The sequence below is a fragment of the Topomyia yanbarensis genome, chromosome 1, assembly GCF_030247195.1.
Source record: "Topomyia yanbarensis strain Yona2022 chromosome 1, ASM3024719v1, whole genome shotgun sequence".
NCBI lineage: Eukaryota > Metazoa > Arthropoda > Insecta > Diptera > Culicidae > Topomyia > Topomyia yanbarensis.
The window spans coordinates 171,614,379-171,636,963 of record NC_080670.1 but is presented as its reverse complement, the minus strand read 5'-3'; the positions used below and the strand labels follow the sequence as shown (position 1 = coordinate 171,636,963).

General features: G+C 41.9%; 1 protein-coding gene across 1 annotated transcript; it reads right to left on the bottom strand.

Annotated features, from left to right (window-relative positions):
* Positions 1-247: 247 nt before the first annotated feature.
* On the bottom strand, positions 248-20,748 carry LOC131681167 (patj homolog). The gene is made up of 2 exons (XM_058961879.1): positions 20,252-20,748; positions 248-3,611 (listed from the first exon to the last, which is right to left on the bottom strand). The coding sequence occupies exon 2, from the start codon at positions 3,523-3,525 to the stop codon at positions 1,333-1,335; it is 2,193 nt and encodes a 730-aa protein (XP_058817862.1). The 5' UTR covers positions 3,526-3,611; positions 20,252-20,748; the 3' UTR covers positions 248-1,332.
* Between the last annotated feature and the right edge of the window lie 1,837 nt (positions 20,749-22,585).

Genomic DNA, 22,585 nt, shown 5'->3' with positions numbered 1-22,585 from the left:
GCGGAAGCAAATTCCCGCAAAAGTGCCGGCTCGCGGTCTGGTGTCGGGACGCCGATTAGGGAAGCAAATCACAAAGGAGCCACTCGCTTCCCCGGCTAACCATAAAGGACCTAGAAGTTTTCAAGCCGCCCTCGCAAAGGAGGATCAGCCGAACGAGCCTTGCTCTCCTTCACCGCTAATCGATCATAGCAGCTTGGACAGCGGATCCACCTGAGATAGGTCACTGTGGTGGCTACCCGCGCCATTGACGGGAAGTGAGTGGTCCGACGATTATTCGACCAGTCGCTAGGGAAGTCCTGCAAAAGCGCCTTACTCACTTTCCTAGCTAACCGCTAAGGACCGCTACCGGAACAGCCAACAATAATACCGGGAGAACTCGGCCGCTGTTGTCCCGGCGGGTCGGACGAGACCAACCGCCTTTCCGCCCGCAGCAGTGGGTGAACAGTGAAGTGGTCTTGTGAAGGAATAATAGCCGATAAATTTATATATTTGTTTGGTTTCCCTTTTGTTTGTTTATGTAAGAAAATCGGAAATTCTAGTAGAGGGCCGCCCTGTCAAAAAGTGTCTGCCGGACAGGGACAAGTTGGAACCCGAACCATAGGGAAATCCCTAGTTACGTGTTACGCGGTTATTTTCAACCAATTTTTCAATTATTTAAGTGTGTGTGTATATTAAATTGAAAAAATGTGCTTTGTGTTGCAGTTGACCAGAACTACAACCTTTGCTAAATCACTTAAAATGTAGTTCAATATTTTTAATTTTGCACCACCGTGTTTTTGATTTAAAAGTCAAAAACTGAGTTTCACTAAATTCTAAAAACGCGCCGAAGACTTCATTATTAAGCATATAAACTAATTATTTGATAGCAGATCGAATCCCTGACATGAGACAATATTCGATGTGCCTAATTCCTTTATTTCTACTCCGCAATGTTACTAAATGAGGCAATGACAATAGCGTTTAGAATTCTACTCGATTGTATCTCCCCTACACCTTCAACATTTATTTTTCTTTACTCTTTCTCTCTTGTTTACTTCGTTTTTCTAATATTATGCATAATGGAATGTTTCCTTGGTACCCAAGTATTTTTTTTCGCTGGTGCAGAACTCAACAAACAGAACGCGGTCAAATTAGTCTAATCCAAAGCTCTTACGGCACAGGTTTGACGTAATCAAAATTTCAACAGCGCACTCAAGATCATATGTTAATCTAACCGACAACAAAACATATCCTACCGGTTCGAACTAAACTGATCTGCTTTTGGTCAATGTGCCGAGTCTTGCCGCCCGTTTGCTAGATGTCAAGCTCGAAAAACAGATCAATTATCTGTAGTTATGTGGTGGGAGTCTCCGGCGTAGATGACAGATTGTTATCCGACGTCGACAGCGGTCGACACAGTCCGACTCGTGCCGTTCCGAGAGGAATTCCTTTCAGTATACTCACCGCTAGATCCAACGTAGCCCCCTGCAGACTATGTTCGTTCACCGAGACCAGTCGGTCACCGGGAAAGATAAAGTTCGTGGCTTCGGCCGATCCTCCAGGGATTAAACCTCGCACCACTATCACCGTACCTTCCGTATCCAACGGATCCTGGTAGTCCAATATTGAGAACCCGAAACCGCGTTCCGTTTTCTCAATTTCACAGTAGATTACCTCATTGGTCCACAAGGCCAAACCGGACACCTGTTCCACGGATTTGGAACGCTGCTGGTCGGTCAGTGTAGCCGTACTAGATGTGTACAGCGAACTCTCTGACTGGGCTTTTGTCAGAATTCCTTGCAAGCTTTGAAGACTTTGAAGACCGCCAGCCAGGAGACTGCGTGCTTCGAATGCCTCCGCATTTTGGGAAGTATTGATCACAGTTGGTGCGGAAGAACCGCGAGCACAAATCACTCTCACTTTCGCGGGAAGTTCTTTAAGGATCTTTACCACTTCGATATGCTTTAACCCCTGCAGACGATGTTCGTTGACCTGTAGCAACTCATCACCCGGCTTCAGTGTTCCATCTCGTCCAACAGGACCATCCTCCAAAATTGATCGGATATAATGATGAGGACGTACCTCAACACCACCTTCCACTTCAACCGTGCCTTCCAAACTAATCCCCAACCCGGACAGCTTCTGTATATCGGCATATATCACCTGACTACAAGGAATCTGTCTCTGCCACATCTCAATTACCGGGTTTAATTCCACGATTGGAGTGACAAGCTGTGAAGCACTGCGTATAACATCACCCTGCATATCAAGCACTAAATCCATGTTTTCTCTCATCGGTGTAGCGGCTGCAGACGCAGCCATTGCCGCGATAATATCCCCATTTTCATACAAACCATTCTCACTACAGTCACCATTTTCCAGAAGGAACACATTCGAGTCAAACGTGGTAGCTGATTCCATCTCCGGTTCGATTCCACAGTCCCCACATTCGGTTACCATGGAATCCGCATCCGACTTTGCCAAACAAATTGACAACGTTGTCACCGAAGGTGACTGAACAATCGAACACCGATGCTGATACTGTGACAATTGGGAATTGCTCGCAGCATGTGTACTCGCGGAACTTGTATCAATCAATGCCACCTGTAGATGCTCATATTTTCGACCACGCAGAAACCGTTCTAGTGACAGTTTCACAGCAATATCCGTATTCCTAAGAAGCTCCACCGCTTGGTGGTTGGTTACGCCACTCAATGACTTGCCGTCGACTGCCACTATGCGATCATTGATTTGAATTTTACCACTCATTTCCGCGGCACTACCCTCGATAATACTCTTCACAAAAATTCCCGAAAGATCTTCCTCTTCACATACATAACCAGCCACAGTAATGCCAAGACCGTACACATTCTTCCTTAGCTCCACTTCGTAGGTTTCCGTTTCGGGTGTCTCCGGGAGATCGACATAGTCCTGAGGATCGGGTGGTTGCAATGGTGGCGGTGGCATCTGCTGCTGATGATCAAGTTCTAGTGAGGGCTTACTAAGCACTTGTGGGATCGATATCGATGACGGAGAAATTAGTGCTATTCTATTACTATCGATATTTATTGTATTGTTCACCGCGACCACTTCGATATGGGTCTGACACAGTTCCTCCACTTCCTCAACGGGCGATTGTAGAAACGCTCCCGACGTGTAACCGGCCGTTTGCAGCAGGGTTCGATCAAGCTCTTCCGGATCGGTCAGCATCTTGGTGGGTATGATTGGTGCATGGCTGGCCAGAGCCTGATAGTCCGGTGAGGTAGGTTCCACCGGACGAGCCACTATTATACGAACCTGATGTCCGGTTTGTCGCAATACGGTTGCCACCTGTTCCGAGCTAAAACCACGCAGATTAACATCGCCGATCTGTAGCACGTGGTCGCCGCTCTGCAGTCGTCCATCGCGTTCGGCTACGGATCCAGGAATCAGCGCTTTGATAACTACTCCGGTGCTTCGACCTCCAACCAGCATGAAGCCGAGCCCATTGCCGTCGTTGATGAGGTCAATTATTTCCACCTGGGACCATTCGGTACTCAGCACCATGATGTCAACCAACACCGTTCGTTGGTTTTGGGAAATTGCATAATCTTTTGACGACTAGGGCCGAAACTCAGCGTGCGTTTGAAAATCTGAAATGATGATGAAAAACGAAAATTCTCATGAGATAGATAGATAATTACCGATTCATAGGTTGTACGAGAAAAGTTAACCGAATAAAAATAAATACCAATTTCGAGTTATTTGTACTGTAATGGATTTATTTCATTCAATTGTTTTTAATGAGACAGAAACTACGAAGTACAGAGCTCCATGTTGGAACAAATCAGTTTACAACACTTGTGTAAACATTTGAACAAATACTCGACTGTTATATTGAGTCTTAGAAACGAAGCCAAGACACTATTGCTATTGTATGCATTTCGTCGGTTGTAGGCCGCTTAATTAATTAAATAGTGCGGCACCCTCTTTAATAAAGTCAAACTATCACACATTAAGATACTCAAATTCTATTTTCTTCTTTCAGCGTGCGGCTACTTTGACGTCTAGAAATTGGCCAGACTTCAAAGAGCGCTGCAGGGCAAGGCGTCGGAATCGGATAAAAGTTGATTACTTTGTGTATCACAGGTTATGTCTATGCTGTATATGCCCAGTAAACGGAGTGGTGACTAAGCAGGTTAAAACAGAGGCTGGCGAGCTGTAGGCTATTGAAACATTGTCCTAGGCTAGTTGCCGTAACTTACTGTGACAAGGCGACCCGAACTGATCATCTGATGTTTGGATAACAAGGTTCGCGTTACTCTGGCCCTAAAGTCAAACCGACTGAGCCCGCTTATATCCTTTGATATAACCGTTCAGGATCTTTGCGATCATCTCGAAGCTCTTACATCCTGTTTCATAGCGTTGGACCTAGAATAAAGCCTTGTGGAACTCCGACCGAAACTCTGATTTATGTTTCCTGTTTGTCCCGTAGACCAGTGCCCTGTTCTAGGAAAAGCTTCTCAGAATTCTGCACAGATAGCTAGGGCCATCAGTGAAACCGCAATGACTGCCCAGCTCGCACTATTAAACGCGTTCTTGACGTATATCGTTATCACGACACAATACCGATATCCTCCTTTATTATTCCGGAGCGATGTATCAGCTTTCTCGATCATGGTTCGGATAGCGCCCACCGTAAACTTGTGTTTTCGGAATCTGAAGTGGTTCTTCGAACAAACTTAATCGTTCTCCATAAATGTTGTCAACCTACTGAGAATGATCCTTTCCAAGAGTTTCTCGAGCGTACTCAGTAGGCATAGTGGTCTATGCGACGATGGATTCGCGGGATGTTTACCTGCTTTTGGTAGTACCAGTATCTTATAAGATCTATAAATGTATCTTCCATACGTCAGCAAAGATACCTTCTAGAAGCTTTTGGAGCACTTTTCTAAACATATCCTGGAATACCTGGAGTGCTACTCTCAATGCGATGTTGGGTATCTGATCCGGGCGCTTTCGTCTTCTTCAGACCCTTCGCCACTGCTACGAGTTCTTCGTTGGTGCCTTGATTCATTTCGTTCTACTTCACCATACGATGTAATTGTAATTGGTGGTTGGGCCGACCACCAAGAAGAGCCCTTCTACGACAACATTCAGTTTGCTATGGCACATTTCTAGAGGGATCGGGGGCTTCTGATCCTTGCCATCGTCACGCGGTATGCTTCGCTTCTTTAAAGTAAGTCGATTTGCTTCGCTTTATCTCACATTTTAGAGTAGTCCCTGTGGCGTGGAAAACTATAATTCGCTCTTCTCTGTCCGCTTCTATGCTGGCTCTCTGAGTGTGGCTTCCAGCTCTAAGGCAACTAGCGCTGAGGGTGCCAAGCTCCTCGTTTACTAGACTGGGCGACGTGTGTTCATTGGTTGTAGTTTTTTTGGCATAGTGGTTTCACTTGGTCTTACTAGCGTTTTTGCCAACTCATCCACGTTCAGGTCAGAGGAGTCATGATGTTAGCTGTTAGCAGCTCTCCATGCTTCCTATACACCAACGCCGACATATTTGGGATGAGTCGGTAAATCCACTTTCCATTCTTCGCGTTGTCACACTCTAGCCAACGAGTCTACTCTGACCAGTCTCGCTACATTCCGTATATTCTTCCTCCGGATCATCCCGGAAGTAAGTCATACCGCCTCCGACAAAATCGTTCTGTGCGTGCTCGCGACACGAACAGCCATTATGAGATGAGACACCCGCCAGGAGAAGTCTCTTGCTGCATCTTGCTCCACCGATATTCGACATGATCCTCGCCAATGCGTAAGTAGTCCTCGCAGCCTTTTCACAAACACAGTCGACCTGGCTGTTGTAATTTAACCGATCGTTGACCATCGTGCCCAGGTGCTTCAGCGCACGCATCGATGGAATTGTGTGCCCAGCGACGCTGATCACGACACGCTGGATTTTTTTGACATTAAAAATGTCTTACTCCACTATCTGGGGCTAGGTGTCATTCTAAAATCTAAACTCTCTCCCATGTAACGAAACTATGTAAGGTTTGCACGCTTATAACTCCGATATTACTAGATGGATTTTAATCATTCATACACCAACCGATTCAGAAACACCTAACTTAAATATTGGTAATAATTTAATATCTCTCCAATAAAAGTAGACTTTTGGAAATTGGTAAAATTAAAAAGTTCACGAAAAACGGGAAAATTACCATCCGTGAGGCAGATTTCTCAGACACAGCCGTCAAGAGAGGGCAGCTTAGTTGCTCAATGAAACACGAAAAGTCATAAATAGAAGCAACGCATGTCCGTTTAAATCAGTTGTTGCTCTTATTCCATACGAGCAACATCGTCTCCGGGCGATGCAATAAGCGCTATCGATTTTCGGTAACGTTGGCATTTGCACACACTCGCACCTAATAGGGTTTTCGATTGATGGCACTGACACCGCGCCAGTGTTTTGCACTGGCACGGTGCCAATGGAACGCTCCAACGCAAATCGAGTGCACTCTTGAATGTGTGCGTGTAGTTTGTCGAGCTGTCATTCAACAGCTGATGTTTGTTTATTTACAAAATAAAGCACTTAAATAAGAAATAAGTGTTGCTTTAAGCGGATTAATCATTAGGTACAGTCGGAAAATTTATCAAAATGTGTAGATATTGTTATACGGCGCAGTCAAACGGTGGACAACCAGAGTGCAGACCCTAATATGTTGATCAAAAAGGTTTTGAACAATTTGATTCATTGTGGTACCAACTTATACGGGAAAATAAACAAATCCCACACCGAACAACATGTAGAGTTGTGTCTCTTAATGCGCGGTTAATTGGACCGCTTGAAAGGAATTCGACAAAACGATTTCCGTAGATCATATAATTATCGCAACGTTGCGCTAGTGACCGATTAGTCTGCAATTCTCTATACGACACTAGTGAGCACACACAGCACATAATATAATGGTATATGTCAATATTCTGTTAATTGAAAGATATGATCTTTTCAGAAAAGTTTTTCAGTAGGTCAAGATCAACCCGTATACCTATGGATTATTTTTGGAATTAACTTGCAGGGCAACGCTAGTGACTCAATTTGACGATATACATCAGTAGATCAAATGCTGCACGTAAATGAATAAATCATTTTTAGATTCGTCCACTAGGCTGCGCTAAAGTACATAATAGCCTAGCGTAGTATTTGGAAAATTATGTTCTATCCTTGGTTCTATCTCAAAGGTTTTATGGTTTAGGTCGATGTTGTTCTCAATAAGGTTCTTGGGGATGGAAGAAGATTCATTCGGATTTCATCCGCTGGGCGGCGCTAGTGAACATGCAATTTCTTTTATTTTTTGGATTTCAATATCATGATAATTAAGAATGATGTGTTCGGCATAGTTCTTTTGTAGGCTAAGGACTGCCCGAAGGTTAGTCTAGTTTACTCCTACTATGCGGCGCTAGTGAAGGGTTCCCTTAACCGATTTTCCGACTCCGCACTCATATTTGCTTCAGATAGTTTTTCTTTTACTAGATTGTGTATGGACATTCCCAAGCAAATCAACCAAAGGTCCGAAATACCCAACCATGGTCCGATTCTGACCATCCTATTTTATATTTTTTTGTTCTCTGCATACTCCTTGAGGTTCATGATACCAAGTGCAATGTTGTATTGAGTTCAATGAATGCCACAGGTACTCTACGAACGTCTCATGGTTATCCTAGAACTCCCAGAAATAAAGGAATATTGTATACACTCCTTGAGGTTTAGGGAATTCAATATTAAATTGATTGCAACGATTGCTATAAGTCATCCATGAACGTTTTTGTCTTCAGTTTTATAATCGTAAACAGTGATCTCTTAGTCGTTATATATTCATGGATGCCCAGTTGAAAGAACTTGTTTTTTTTTTCAAGTTATCCAAAAACTATGGAGGTAAAGGCTTATGGTCTATAAGCCTATAATACAGAATAAAAGAGTTACAAGCATTCGTAACCGAGCGCTCCTTCGTTACACACGCGCGATGTTTGTTGTAACATTACCTTGATTTAGGCGATATCAGTGAAGGTGTTTATCCCAGCAAGGGCAGGAGTATAAACATTATAAACGTTAAATTGTGTCAAGCAGTTCAGTGTAGTGCGGTGTTAAACAGTTTTATTACCTGAAAGACGGCTTTGCTTAGACGAGCTATACCAGATAAAGGTCACGCGGGTGACGCATAAAACAAACGAAGGATCAATTCACCTACCAGCTCGTCAGGAACCAACTGGTGAAGTGTTTCGTTTTTTACGTTTCTTATCGATTTTTTTTTTATTTTTGCATTTGATTTTTTTATTTTTATTTAAGTTAAACAGTGCGGTCGAGCGTGTTGCTCCCGCAACAAAATGGATCAAGGAGAAGGATCTCCTTCCAAAGGTGAATCTTTTGGGGAAGAGGAACACCTATTTGAGTCGGAGACAGAAGTTGTTACCTCCAACTCATCTTCCCCACTTCCCCCAAATATATCACAGCACCACCCCCCCCCCCCGAATCAACGTTTACCAGGATGGATCCGCTGGTCCTTGGATGGTATGGTTAAACAGCATAACTGCTGCGCGAGAGCTGACAAAACGTTACTCGGCCGTAACCGAGATTAAAAAGTTACAGTCAGATAAACTGCGCGCAGTCGCTACTGCATTGAAACCGGTCAATGATATCGTTAGTAATAGCCTCTTTACAATGGTGTATCGCGTTTACATTCCTCCTCGTGATGTGAAGATTGACGTTGTGGTAAGTGATGTGGGTCTAACTGTCGATGATCTAATGAATGATGAGGTTGGCCGCTTTAATGACCCTAACTTTCAATCAGTTAAGATTTTGGAGTGCAAGCATTTACACTCAAAGTACATCGAAGATAGGAATTAATATCCATCAGACTGGTTTCGCGTAGCCTTCGCCGGATCTGCACTTAGGAGCTACGTTGAAGTAGGAGGAGCTCGTCTATCTGTGCGTCTGTTTGTACCACGGGTCATGAATTGTTCCAATTGCAAGCAGCTAGGTCATACGGCCACCTACTGTAGTAACAAGCAACGGTGCGGTAAATGTGGGGAACGCTATGCAGAAGATACTTGCAGTAGGTCCGCTAAGAAGTGTGTTTACTGTGGGGAGAATCCGTATGCACTTTTGAAATGCCCAACGTACAAACTTCGCGCGGATGACCTGAAGCGATCCGTCAAAGATCGCTCCAGACGCTCTTACGCAGAAATGCTATCCAAAATCGATTCGACACAGGTACTTCCCTCGGAGGAAGAGTATAAGTTTTTATCCAACTCGATTCTCGATACCGAGATTCAAACTCAGACGAAACGAGTACCCGACATGAACACCCAAAAACGTTCTCCCAACCCGTGTGGGACAAAGAGTACTCAGACGTGTACGCGGAGAAGGCTGCCGCGTATAAAGCCTTACTGAACGACGGGTTGATCAATAGCTTTCGACTCTACACGATATTAGAAAAGCGAATGAAAAGTTTAATGAAAGCCAAGAAACGCAGTTACTGGCGCCGCTTTGTCGGCGGGTTAACAAGAGAAACATCGAAACATTTGGGGCACGGCCCGACGTATTCGAAACCGAAGCAGTACTAACGAGAGCGTGGAATATTCAAACAGTTTGATATTCGATTTCGCCAAGAAGGTTTGTCCGGATCCCGCCCCGGCACAGAAAATCTACCGCGCCACGTCGCCTCACAATACTGCGAACGAAACACCGTTTTCGATGGTGGAGTTCTCACTTGCTTACTTATCATGTAACAATAAAGCCCCCGGGGCCAAACAGAATTATATTCAACTTGTTGAAGAATCTACCAGACTCTGCCAAGAGACGCTTGTTGAATTTATTTAGAAAGTTTCTTGAGGGTAACATTGGACACATGATTGGAGACAAGTGAGTGTCATCGCCATCCAAAAACTAGGAAAACCAGCCTCCGACCACAACTCGTATCGACTGATTGCAATGCTATCGTGTATCCGGAAGTCATTCGAGAAAATGATCTTGTTTCGCCTCGACAATTAGGTCGAAGCAAATGGCTTCCCTAATAAAAAATATTATACACGAACTTTAACTCATATAGTGCAACGATTCCACATATTGTTTGGATGATACCCTGAACTGTTCGTTAGGCTCTTGAATCATAAGATGTTTATTAGGGTTACTGTTAGATACATAGTTTGGCTTTTGCAAAGGCAAAGGGACGAACGATCGCCTTGCGTTGCTCTCAACAGAAATTAAAATAACATATCAGTATTCTTGGATATCACGAGGGCTTACGATTCAGTTTTCATCAACATTCTTTATGATAAGTCTTTCACCAATTTTAAATAACTTTTTGCTAAACCTGTTATCTGAAAAACACACGCATTTCTCGCATGGTGATTTATCGACATCACGATTTAGCTACATTCGCCTTCCCCAGGGCTCATGTCTAAACCTTCTCCTATACAATTTTTACGTGAATGACATTGACAAATGTCTTGTCAATTCCTGCACGCTAAGTCAGCTTGCAGATGACGGTGTGGTCTCTATTACAGGTCCCAAAGCCGTCGACTTGCACGGACCACTGCAGATACCTTGGACAATTTGTCTGCTTGGGCTCTCCAGCTGGGTATCGAGCTCTGCGGAGAAAACTGAGCTAGTCGTATTTTCTCAGAAGCGTGAACCAGCGAAACTACAGCTTCAGTTAATGGATAAAACTATTGCTCAGGTTTCAACATTCAAATATCTCGGGGTCTGGTTCGACTCTAAAGGAACCTGGGGATGTCACATTAGGTATCTGAAACAGAAGTGCCAACAAAGGTACAACTTTCTCCGTACAATAACCGGAACATGATGGGATGCCTATCCGCAGGAAACCTAATCAGGCTGTACCAAACAACGATACTATCAGTGATGGAGTACGAATGTTTCTGCTTTCCGCTCCGTTGCGAACATACATTTCATCAAACTAGAGAGAATCCAGTATCGCTGTTCGCGCATTGCCTTGGGTTGCATACAATCGACCCATACGATGAGTCTCGAAGTGCTGGCGGGCGTCCTTCCGCTAAAAAATCGATTCTGGGACCTCTCATATCGATTGCTCATTCGATGCGATATTTTAAACTTATTGATGATTGCAAATTGCGAAAGGCTTGTCCAACTTAATTCTCAGACCCGATTCATGTCCTTGTACTTCGATTACATGGCACAGAACATCAATTCATCTTTGTATAACGTTAACCGTGCTCATCTCTTAGATACTTCTGATCCAACTGTATTTTTCGACACATCCATGAAGAAAGAGGTTCGTGGCATCCCGGATCACATTCGCCCACAAGTGGTCCCAAATATTTTCTATAATAAATACCATCAAGTCGATTGCGGCAAAATGTTCTACACTAACGGATCAATTCTCGACGGGTCCACAGGCTTCTGTATATTCAACGAAAATCTTTCTGCCTCATTCAAACTCAATAATCCTGCTTCAATTTACGTCGCAGAATTAGCTGCCATTAATTATCTTCTCGGGATCATTGACACCCTGCCCGCATACCATTACTACATCGTTTCGGACAGTCTCATTTCCATTGAGGCCATCAGCGCAGCGAAGTCTGGAAAGAACTCACCGTATTTCCTGGGGAAAATCCGGGAATATCTGAGTGCTTTATCTGAAAAATCTTACCAGACTACCTTGGTTTGGGTCCCGTCACATTGCTCTATTGCGGGCAATGAGAAGGCGGACTCTTTAGCCAAGGTGTGCGCATTGGAAGGCGACTAATGCGCCCATCCTACTTTCCGATTTATCCTACTTTCCGGTTAAGATATCGACGGTTTATAAATTTCTCAGAACATTACAAATCCGACATTCAATAATAATAAATATATAAATGCGGATTCTACTCGCCAGCAATTCGTTTCGCCATAGGCAGATATAACTCAACACGTGTAGGGCTACTTCAGGTTCGAGTGATTCTACTATTCTTAGATTAGCCCTGGATCCCGCTCTGGTGCCAAATCTTCGGGGTAATTGGTTGATTGTTCGTATTAGTAAAGTGGGTTCGGATCGGGTTTCTCAAATTTTAAATTTTCAGGTATGAGTCGGGCTCGGGTTTTCAAATTTTAAAACTCTCGAGTTCGGGTCGGGTTTTACAAAATTTTCACTCTGGGGTACGGGTCGGGTTTGAGTTTTTAAATTTTAAAAGGTTCGGGTTTTTCAAATTTTATAATTTTGGGCTCGGGCCGGGTTCGGGTTTTTAAATTTTTAAGCACTCGGGTTCGGGTTCGAAAAAATTGAAACCACCCGACCATCTCTAACCTATCTCATTTGTCGAGCTATTAGGCCCTCACATCAGTCCGATCCTCGTTCACCTCTTCAATGCGATAATCGATAGTCGCAGGTTTCCGCAAATCTGAAAAACGGCCTTCATAGCCGATTCCGAAATCTGCCAATCACGTCGAGCCAAAAGACTATCGACCAATTAGTGTCCTCCCAGCCATCTCTAAAATATTCGAGAAAATTCTGCTCGACCAGATCTATAGCTTTCTGGACTACCATCAACTACACTGCCGTGATACGCATAACAGTCCCATTTGCTATGGATTTCCTATGCAGGTGAGACTGTTATGCATATCACGGCAGTACAGCTGCTTGCCAAACATCAATCAGGATATCAAAAACGTCATAGTACTAGCACCGCCCTAACAAAAGTCGTACACGGTATCTATATCAACCTAGACAAAGGCAACTGTACTGTGATGGTTCTTGTCGACCTGTCGCTTGCTTTCAACTGCGTAAGTCACCGGATACTCCGCAAAAAGCTAGAAGAGTTTGGTTTCTATGCTGATGCATGCGACCTGTTGACATCATACATGAAGCACCGTACTCAGCTTGTCAAAGAAGATAGGAAGAAGTCAGCGGAGAGAGTACTTACAGATGGAACTCCCCAAGGATTCTACATCAGTGCACTGTTATTTTCCCTATATATTAATAGCATGCCTGAAATTCTACGCTGCGAATACCACCTGTACGCCGACGACATGAAAATCTACATTTCCGGCCCGGTGCAATATGTAGAAAATATGATCAATATATTAAATGCTGATCTCAACGCAATCGAACAGTGAACAGCGAGCAACAAACTTTTCCCTAACCCACGCGAAACCCAGGCTGTAATCTTCTACAAACAAGGTAACATCACACCCCAAAGCAAGATCTCATTTTGCGGAGAGATTATCCCGCTGTCCAAAGAAGTCACCAATCTAGGGTTAAAAATGGACAGCAACTTAAAATGGGCAACACAGGTGAATAATATCACAAAGAAAGTATTCGGCACATTAAGGACTTTTCGCCGCTTCGCATCTGTCCTTTCGACACCCACACGCAAGAAGCTGATGCTAGCAGTCATCATACCTTATCTCACATACGGTGACACGGTATGTTCCAGGTTTATCAACTCAGCTCAAAGAATTACAATTGCTTTAAAGTCGGGTTCTACGAATAGTACCCCGGACATATCCTGGAACATCTTCAGAAAAGCGTCTCGGAGCGCACAAGCTTATTCCACATCCCAATGAACACAGCCAGCAGCAGAAAAAGTGTGCTGATTTACGGAGCCCTTAGCTGGAACGCACTTCCAATTGAAATAATTAACCGACAATAACCTGCTTCAAGAAATCACTAAACGAGATTTGAAAAGGCTATCAAAAACCAGAGAATATTGACGTGTATATTAGTCCTTCCATTTGTAAAATATGTAATGTTATTTTTCCTTGACCTGAAAAACAGTTAACACTAATAAAATTACAAATAACAAAAACTAAAATTTTCGAGAAAAAAGCGTTCTTCACGTATAATTTTTCAATGATCCACATCGAATGTCAACAAGAACATCTGTTAGCGGCCACGGCTGGGTTGTTTTGACGTTTGCGTTGTTGGTGTTAGTGAGTGCACTGGCTCCACCGACAAAATTTTCGGTGCCAAATATCTGCCCCGAAATTGCACTGGAATTGCACTTTTTTATTGCAGTTCCAATCAATGGAACATGGTGTCGGTGTTTTGACAACACTTCTGCAAGAAAAGTGCAATTTCAGTGCAGAAAACTACACCAGTTCTTTCAATCGAAAACTCTATAAGTGACTAAACCATATACGGTTAGTTTATAAATAGAGGTGACGCGTACCCGTTTGAATCAGTTTTTGTTCTTATGTCGAACGGGTAAGATCATGGCTGCAGCGTCTGGGCACTACAATAAGCGGTAGACGCTATGCATTTTCGGCAGCGGTGGCCGTGTGCGGATTTTTCGGATGCAGCACGGTGTCACAGAATGATTTGCAAAGTGGGTGGGCGGGGTGGTTTGGATTTAATTCAATACGGTGTGTTGTGCTGCTTAAGAGTGTTGCGTTTGAAAAATATATATTTATTTTTATGCATGCGTGTGCGTTGTAACTTGTTAATCCATGTTTACGGCGCTTTGTAGCGTAGGGTAAAGAGCCTATTGGTTTTCATGTTTCATATTTCGGTTGTATGTTTTTTTATAAGTAAGGCATCTGACAACGTGCTTTTGTAGTTATTGCACTGTTAAGCAGCGTAGTATTTTATATAGGAGAATACACTCAGGTTTTTTTACGCGGATTTTGAAATTTACGCGGTTTTCATTACGGCTTTTTTTAAATTTACGCGGTTTTCATTTACACGGCCTGTATCCCCTGCGTGAAAAATCTGAGTGTAATTGCATCGGAAACAATCACATTTCCAGCAGAACTTTTTGTTTTCTAATTTCAAACACTTTTGTTTCGTACTGCACACAACGGAAAATTTTAAAGCAGAACTTGCCGTCCCAGCAGCAGTTTAAGCGGGTGCTCTTTTTCGATTCAAATTCAAGCCATGTCTTAAGCGTTACTGGACTTAAAATTGTTTTCCCAGTTTATCCAGTCAGAATATCTGTCCTACCCTATGTATTTAAAACACAGTTCTAATTGCGTTTTAAAGTATACAACAAATAGAACGGTTGGGTATACTAATTTAAATTTTAAAATAAATCTGTTTTAAATTATGAAACAAACCGCTGTACTGAAGATATATTATGTCAGTCCTATTACCACATAAAACACCTATATAACATAAAACGCTACAGAATTGGTTTAACAATACAATGTTTACACTACAGAGTTATAACACGTTTTAATAATTAGCAACAAGAAAAATGTCACCAAGATAGCATAAAAACCCGTTTTAACCGGTAGTGCGAACGTTGTATAACAATGTAATTTATCAAATAATTTCATTTGTTCAACCACCAATCGACCAAGAAATACTTAACCTTAAAATTGTTTACTTAAGTTCATTAGTACATTATTGAAAATTTAAATGGAAAATGAAATTTCATATTCCATGGAGAATCTGTATATTTCCGTTGGCGGGCGTGGGCTTCATCATCACAGCTCTCAATATGGAACTTTTCTTTTGAATATATTTTCTGGACAGACCAGCCTATTTTTACTAGATGGATCAGCCAAATAATGCCAATCACCTAGTGAGATACTTGATTAATTGTAATAATAGATTACCGTTAAAAGACCTTCAATAAATTATGTTTTGATGGGGAGGGTATATAGGAAATTGTAACATATGAAAACAGGCGAGTGAACAAGAACGTGAGTCGATATGTGTGATAGATAAAATTCATTTGCACGCTCTTGAAAAAAGCTACATTTTTAATGTCACCGTGGTCGTGTCCTGTACACAACCCTTTAATTTTTTTATCGTTGCTGACCAGCACTAGCTCCGACTTGTAGCGAACCAATATCGTCCATCCAGATTTCAACGATGCGCATCGTCGACAGGACGATGCCAGCTGCAAACGACGATCTCAACTCCACTGTGCAATTCTGGTGCTATCAATCCGTTGTACATCGTACTCCACAGCGTTGGGCTGATTATGGGGCCTTTAAGTATAGAGAAGATACCAGCAAAGATACACTTGGACTGGGCGCTGGATAAAGGTCAATTCACCGCAGTTGATTTGCGAATATTTTCAACCGGATGGTACAGTTGTCACTAATTGTGTTAATGGCTAAATACACGGGCGAGCTGGGGAAACACAGAAGGTACCCGTTTAAGCTACAATTTCGTTGCGGAGTGGAATGTTGTCAACTGTTGCATCATCGGATGCTATACTCAACGCGTCAAAAACACAAAAACCGGTTAAAGAAGTGCAGCAAGCGTCCAGCAACAGTAACAATACGTAAATGTAAATGAAAGGGTAAATGCGCACCGAAAGGTCAACGTTGTTTCGCATTCTTCAAGTAAAAGTTTCCTGGAAAGGGACATCGGTAGAAACTTTCACGTTCCTGGATGACGGCACAGCGAAGACTTTGGTCGAGGAGTCTATTGCGGCGAGTTCGGGTATTGATAACGAAGAAACAGCTCCCTTGTACCTAGCTTGGACCAGTCAGGAGCCTAAGTCACAATGTTTTGCATAGATGTTTGCGGTTTGGGAAAGATTGATTGATTTTCCTTAACTGACACGAGAACCAGTAACTAACCCTTCCGAAACAGATGCTTTTTCCTTGCATCTTGATTGGATCGAATAATGCTGATTTACGTATATATAGCTGATTCAGCGAACTGCATCCTACTATTTGTGATACAGCTTATCAAGAGCTACACGACCTAGTTGAGCGTCATTTCACAGTCGAAAAAGACGCGCTCGCAAAATCCTGGAAGAGGGAACCGAGAGAGCTTCAAAGGCATGAAGTGGCATTTCCCTGCAGTTTTTCTTTGGACATGCGCCGTCTGGAATGTTTCGATGAATAAGGACGGTGAACTGCGAGATAGCATGCAACGTCACAGTGGCGAGTACTATATCTACAAAGTAGCGCGATTGGAGATGAAGTCTATACTGGGATCCGAAGTCGAAAGTCGGAGGCATTTCACTGAACACTATGCTTTTCAAAAACCCAGATCCACTGGGTCCCCTCGTAGCGGCGTGCTGCGGCTTTCGAGAGCGTTCGGGGACAGTTTTTGGGGATTTAAATGAAATGTTTCACCAATTCAGAATACGCCAGCAAGCGCTTTTTCCGCGTGATCCGGTGAGAACGTTCACGATCGACGTTGGAAGTTTTGGAGCCACATGCTCGTCGTGTCTAGCGCAGTACGCAAAGGGCATGAATGATAGAGAAAACGTAGTCGCTATCACCCGGGCTGCGATTGCTGTTCTGAGGAAGCACTAGAGGACTATCTCTGTATTTTCGACGCGGAAGACGGTGCGATCATGGTTGCTTTAGAAGTGAAAAAGATATTCTAGATACTCGAACTCAAAAGCCCTCCTCCAACAGGTTGGGGAACCCAATCAACCGCAAGCGAAGGTTGTAGGCGTCGAAACGAAGAATGAAGCGGAAGGAGTTCTGAGTCTACTGTGGATATCGGAAGAAGATGTCCGCGTTTACAGCCAGTTGCGGACGAAGCGGAATATCTTGCGGAGTGTTAGACTCCTAAGGCCTACTATCACACATTATCGTTCAAGCCTAGATGGTTATCCAGGACACCTGGTGCAGCCAAACCTAAATAAGACTCCCAGAGCGAACTTATCAGGGATTTCGGTGAATGAAGCTATTCGGACTCGCTATCACTTGGATCACATTTTACGAAACGTAGAGCTATACAAAACTCCATCCTACTTTCCAGGGTTTCCGGCCGCCGAATGCGGGCCAGTTGAACTACATGTCTTCACTGACGCCAACGAGGACAACGTCTCCCACCTACTTCCAGGCAGTAATAAACGGCAAAGTATATGTCACACTAGTGATGACTGAGGTGATAGTAGCACAATTGAAGGCTTTATCAGGGCATCATCTGAACCTCATGCGTGCCCTGTCAGGGACAAGACTGGCAAAAGCAGATTACAAATATCACACGTTTCCCATTTGTCAACGTACAATCTGACTGACTCAGAAACTACCTGGCTTGGATTCAGTTCAAACACTGTCGTGACCTTCAGAGTAGGGTGATCGATCCCAAGTGGGGAAAAGCAGCACAGATGTTCATTCGTGCTGGTTTCGTGCCTCTGAGTTCCCATACGTACCGGAATTGGAGTGGCAGAAAACGACATCAAGGAAACCGCTAGAGATGGAAGAGGCCCTTGTCTAATACATCAAGAGCTGGCCGTCGGCCGAGAAGTCATACTTTGGAGCAGCTTCGCTAAATGACAACGTTTGCTGAGAGTAGTAACTTGTGTCCATTTTCAGTTAGCTATTGGTATCGTGTCCACAAGCAGCTGCCAATGGCGGTCATCTTAAGGAAAGCAGAACTGCAGAAGGCAAAGAACCATACTTGGCATTTAGTGCAATCTGTAGTATACCTGGACTTAAGCAAGGATACCGAGTACCTCAAACTGGATATCGAGAGGACAAGTCCGGTTTACAAAATGAAACCATTTCAAGACGCGCATAGTCTGATGCGAGTCTACAATCCTATCGGTACAGTTCCCTACGTTACGTACGACTTCAAGTTCCTGATCATCTTACCACGCGACCATCTGTTGACTGCATTGCTTGTTGGATGGTATCACCGCCGATATATACGCCAATACAGTGTTTTCACGTGTTTCACCTTCGTAAGAAATTATCATGTTTGCAAGTTTTCTAAAGCCGCACAAGCTATTACAAAGATGGTGATCTTGCCATAGTCTCGTCTCGCTGTTTTAGTGTGCCTATTCTCCTATGTCGACCTCGACTACGTCGGACCAATTCTAGTCAGAGTCGGTGTCCTATTCACGTATCTGCTGAAGCCGCAGCCGTACATTTGGAAGTTATCCATTCGATGTCGACGGAATCCTACAAGATAGTCGTTTTGTACTACGTCGTAGAACTTTCTGGGAGTCAGCAGGGAACTAAATGAAGAAATCGATGCGATCGGAAAGCAGTTGGCGGAGATCTTCACTAATTCGACCACCAAGTTGGTTTTCAATCTGTCATCCGCTTCCGATTTCGGCGATTCCTGTGTGCGTCTCGTGAGATCGGTCAAGGTGGCTCTAGGATCAATGACCGCTGATCGGAACCCGGAACTAGAAAACTTTAGTAACCGTTGTTGTGGAGCACGAATCCATAGTCAACTCTAGGCCGTTAACTACTGTTCCATTGGTGAAACATAGCCAGAACACGCTGACACCTAATTCTTCATCTTCCTAAGCTCGATTGGGGTAGGACATATGGGACTTTCCTGACATTTGTATCATTTTCTTAATGTTGACAAAAGTATTGAATACTGCATATTCTGAAAAAAAATAATTTTGGTGATCAATCCTTTTAAAAATAATAAGTAAAAGTATTAACCTTTTCAAAAAAGTAGTGACTTGGTATCTTCGGCAAAGTTGTTGAGAATACTATTTCAAGCAACTTTTTTGAAGACATGAATGGTCTACGCATTCAAGGTATCGAGGATTTCTTGCGAATAAATCCAACAAATCATATTGTTTTTAATATTACTCTTGTCAAACTCTACCTCCAGTTGTTTAAAACAATGAAGCAGACAATTTTTTTCAAGGCGAGTCATTAATGCTTACAATCAAAAGGTTATATTGAAGAAACCTACTTTCTGTAGTAAGCAGAGCAATATTACGATAACTTTGAAAACTTTTCAAGTTGAACCAGGCGCTGTGTTAGTGAAGGAGTGTTCTGTTTAAATGGTTGCATTTTTAATATTGTCGCGGTCGTGTGAATATTTGATATATATATATATATATATATATATATATATATATATATATATATATATATATATATATATATATATATATATATATATATATATATATATATATATATATATATATATATATATATATATATATATATATATATATATATATATATATATATATATATATATATATATATATATATATATATATATATATATATATATATATATATATATATATATATATATATATATATATATATATATATATATATATATATATATATATATATATATATATATATAGAACACGTTAAATTTAGAAGGCGGCTTATATTTTTAGTCAACCCACACCCGCCCACTTGTGTCCTAAACTGGTCAAAAAGTCTTCGACATCACGTAGCAGTTCTCCGTTGCTTCATGCACTGCTCGAATATCGTATTATGATAAAATAAAATATACAATAAAAGATAACCTTTTGCAACATTGCTCTTCTTCTTTTAGGAACCCAATATTTACTTGTAAATTTATATTGTGTAATGGAAAGGTGTAAAACGATAAATGTCAAAATATCAAACATTTACCTTTTCTCTTTATTCGCGTAGCACGAAACGAGTGTTCACTTTTTGCATCGAAATCAGAACAATCAAAGAAGGACACTAAATTTTGCTGTCCTACGTTGAAATGTAATCCTTTTGCTGGTTATTTACCATCGGTAGGTTTGGTATCACATACAACACTGTTGCTTTCTTTCACGCATATAACCACTTGAAACTAGACCGCCAGAGATATTCCCATATTAACATTGATGTTTGCTCCTTGGATCACATGAATCCTTTTTCGTTTCTTTTCCTGTACACTAGCAATCCTTGCATACCTTACAAAGGCTGACACTTTTTTCTCGTTATACACAGCAACTTTCGTAATTACGTTTTCCTCAACTGAACCCACTAGTTTGACAATTGGTAAAACTTTTCCCAATTTTCCTTAACCTCGCCTAGCCTCTAAATAAGTTTACTGCTTGTAATCGGCAGCGACTTTCACCCAACAGGTTATCCATTACGGTTCGATCAAATATAGCAAAAACGGGTTTGTAGTTTTTGTCTCACACACAAAACGTTTAATTTACGTGGATCACACACCTCAGCAGTATCGAAACGCGCACGGATCGAAGCGAGAACGAGAAATGATTGAAACACCAATATCCAACCTGACCGAAACCGAGAACAAGATGATACAGTTTGGTTTTCCAGTGAACCCACCCAACACACACCCACCCCACCGACAGCTTCTGTGCGATTCTTCGAAGCTATCATCGCTGTTTCGCATGGAAAACATAAAAACTTCGAGTGTACATGTGTGAGTGTGGAAAATGTCGTTTGACAACAGTGGCGCCTGCGTTTGGCGTCGGAAGCACGTGTATGGATCGAGCAGTGGAAATGGATTGGAGGATAGGCTTTTCCTAGGAAGCGAAAGGTTTTCGAGTAAGATTTCAAAGCGTACGTTTTCGAAAGGGAGTCATCTCAGTATGGCAATCACCTTGAAAATATTTTCACGGAGAAACTGCATTACTTAGCAGTACATAATTTTAAATCGATGCATCCTTTTTGATTTACCGAGAGGGAGTTCAATTTTACATAAAATAATGTAATATTCCCTAGACACGACTAAAGTTTATCTAATTAATTTTGGGTAAAGCGGACCCTACACGTGCAGAAATATTGTCAATAAATCGATTATTGATCAATATATTGATCGTGTAAGGCTATCTTGAAAATATTGATCATGTAGAAATCAAATGACATTGACGGATTGAAGCAGTCTTGTCAATATTTTTATTGGCAATATTCTTGTCTCGTGTAGGGTCCGCTTAAAATAATCATTCCCAAGAGAGATGAAGACTTCAATTTTCTTTTCTCGTCTTTCATCTATCGCCCCTTTTGGAATACTACACGTACCGAGACGAAACTTTTATCACTGATTCACGTGTATTTTACAAAAAATCATTAGGATCAAGTCTAATCACTCACACTTAAGTGTGTTACTACATTACCTGAACTTATATACACTTACGTTGAGCTGTGTCATTGATATTAACGACGCTGAATTCCTCTGGATAAAGACTCAACACGTCTATCGTTTGTTTACCATTTATCTGTCAATGTCATTTCAATCGAGCACGAGACCTGTCAATGTCATTCCAATCGAGCAGACTTGTCAAATGTTGCAATCTGATAAATTAATTTTGGAAAGTATTGCGATAGCGAGTTAAAATATTTCGCATAAATTTCCAAATCGAATCTCTAAGGCTAGGTAAAACATAGGGGAGAGTGAGGACACTTGATCCTTGGGGATATTTGATTCTCTTGCCATATCTCGTAATCTATACGCATAAAGTTATCACAATATAAAACGAAAATGAAGCATTTGATCGTTTGTGATGTTTAAAAAACAAATCTGATGTATTACATTTGGTTTAGAAAAGTTGTATAATATTTTAGAAAATATGTGTTTAAATCCATCTCGAAGATCTTTTCACAAATTTTTTGAACGGTTGTATAAGATCGTCGAACTAATTATTTATTATTATTTTCAAGAACGTTTACTTTTTAGGGGCTTTTGCCTAGAAAAACACGTTTTTCGAATAAAAAATTTCACAACACATACAAAAAAATAAATTTTGTGCACCTTATACAACAGGCATCTTTGATCCCATTAACACTGGGTATTCTTGATCCCTATCATTAGTTCTCTCAAACACTTTAAAAATGTATAGAACTAGAAAAACATCATTTTTATAACGCCCCTGGCACTATTAATTGATCTACAATGTTTTTTTTCCGTGAACCAATGATGGTATAAGTTATTGAAGGTTGAAAAATCCAGTTAAACAGCACTGATTTACCGCAAATACTTGT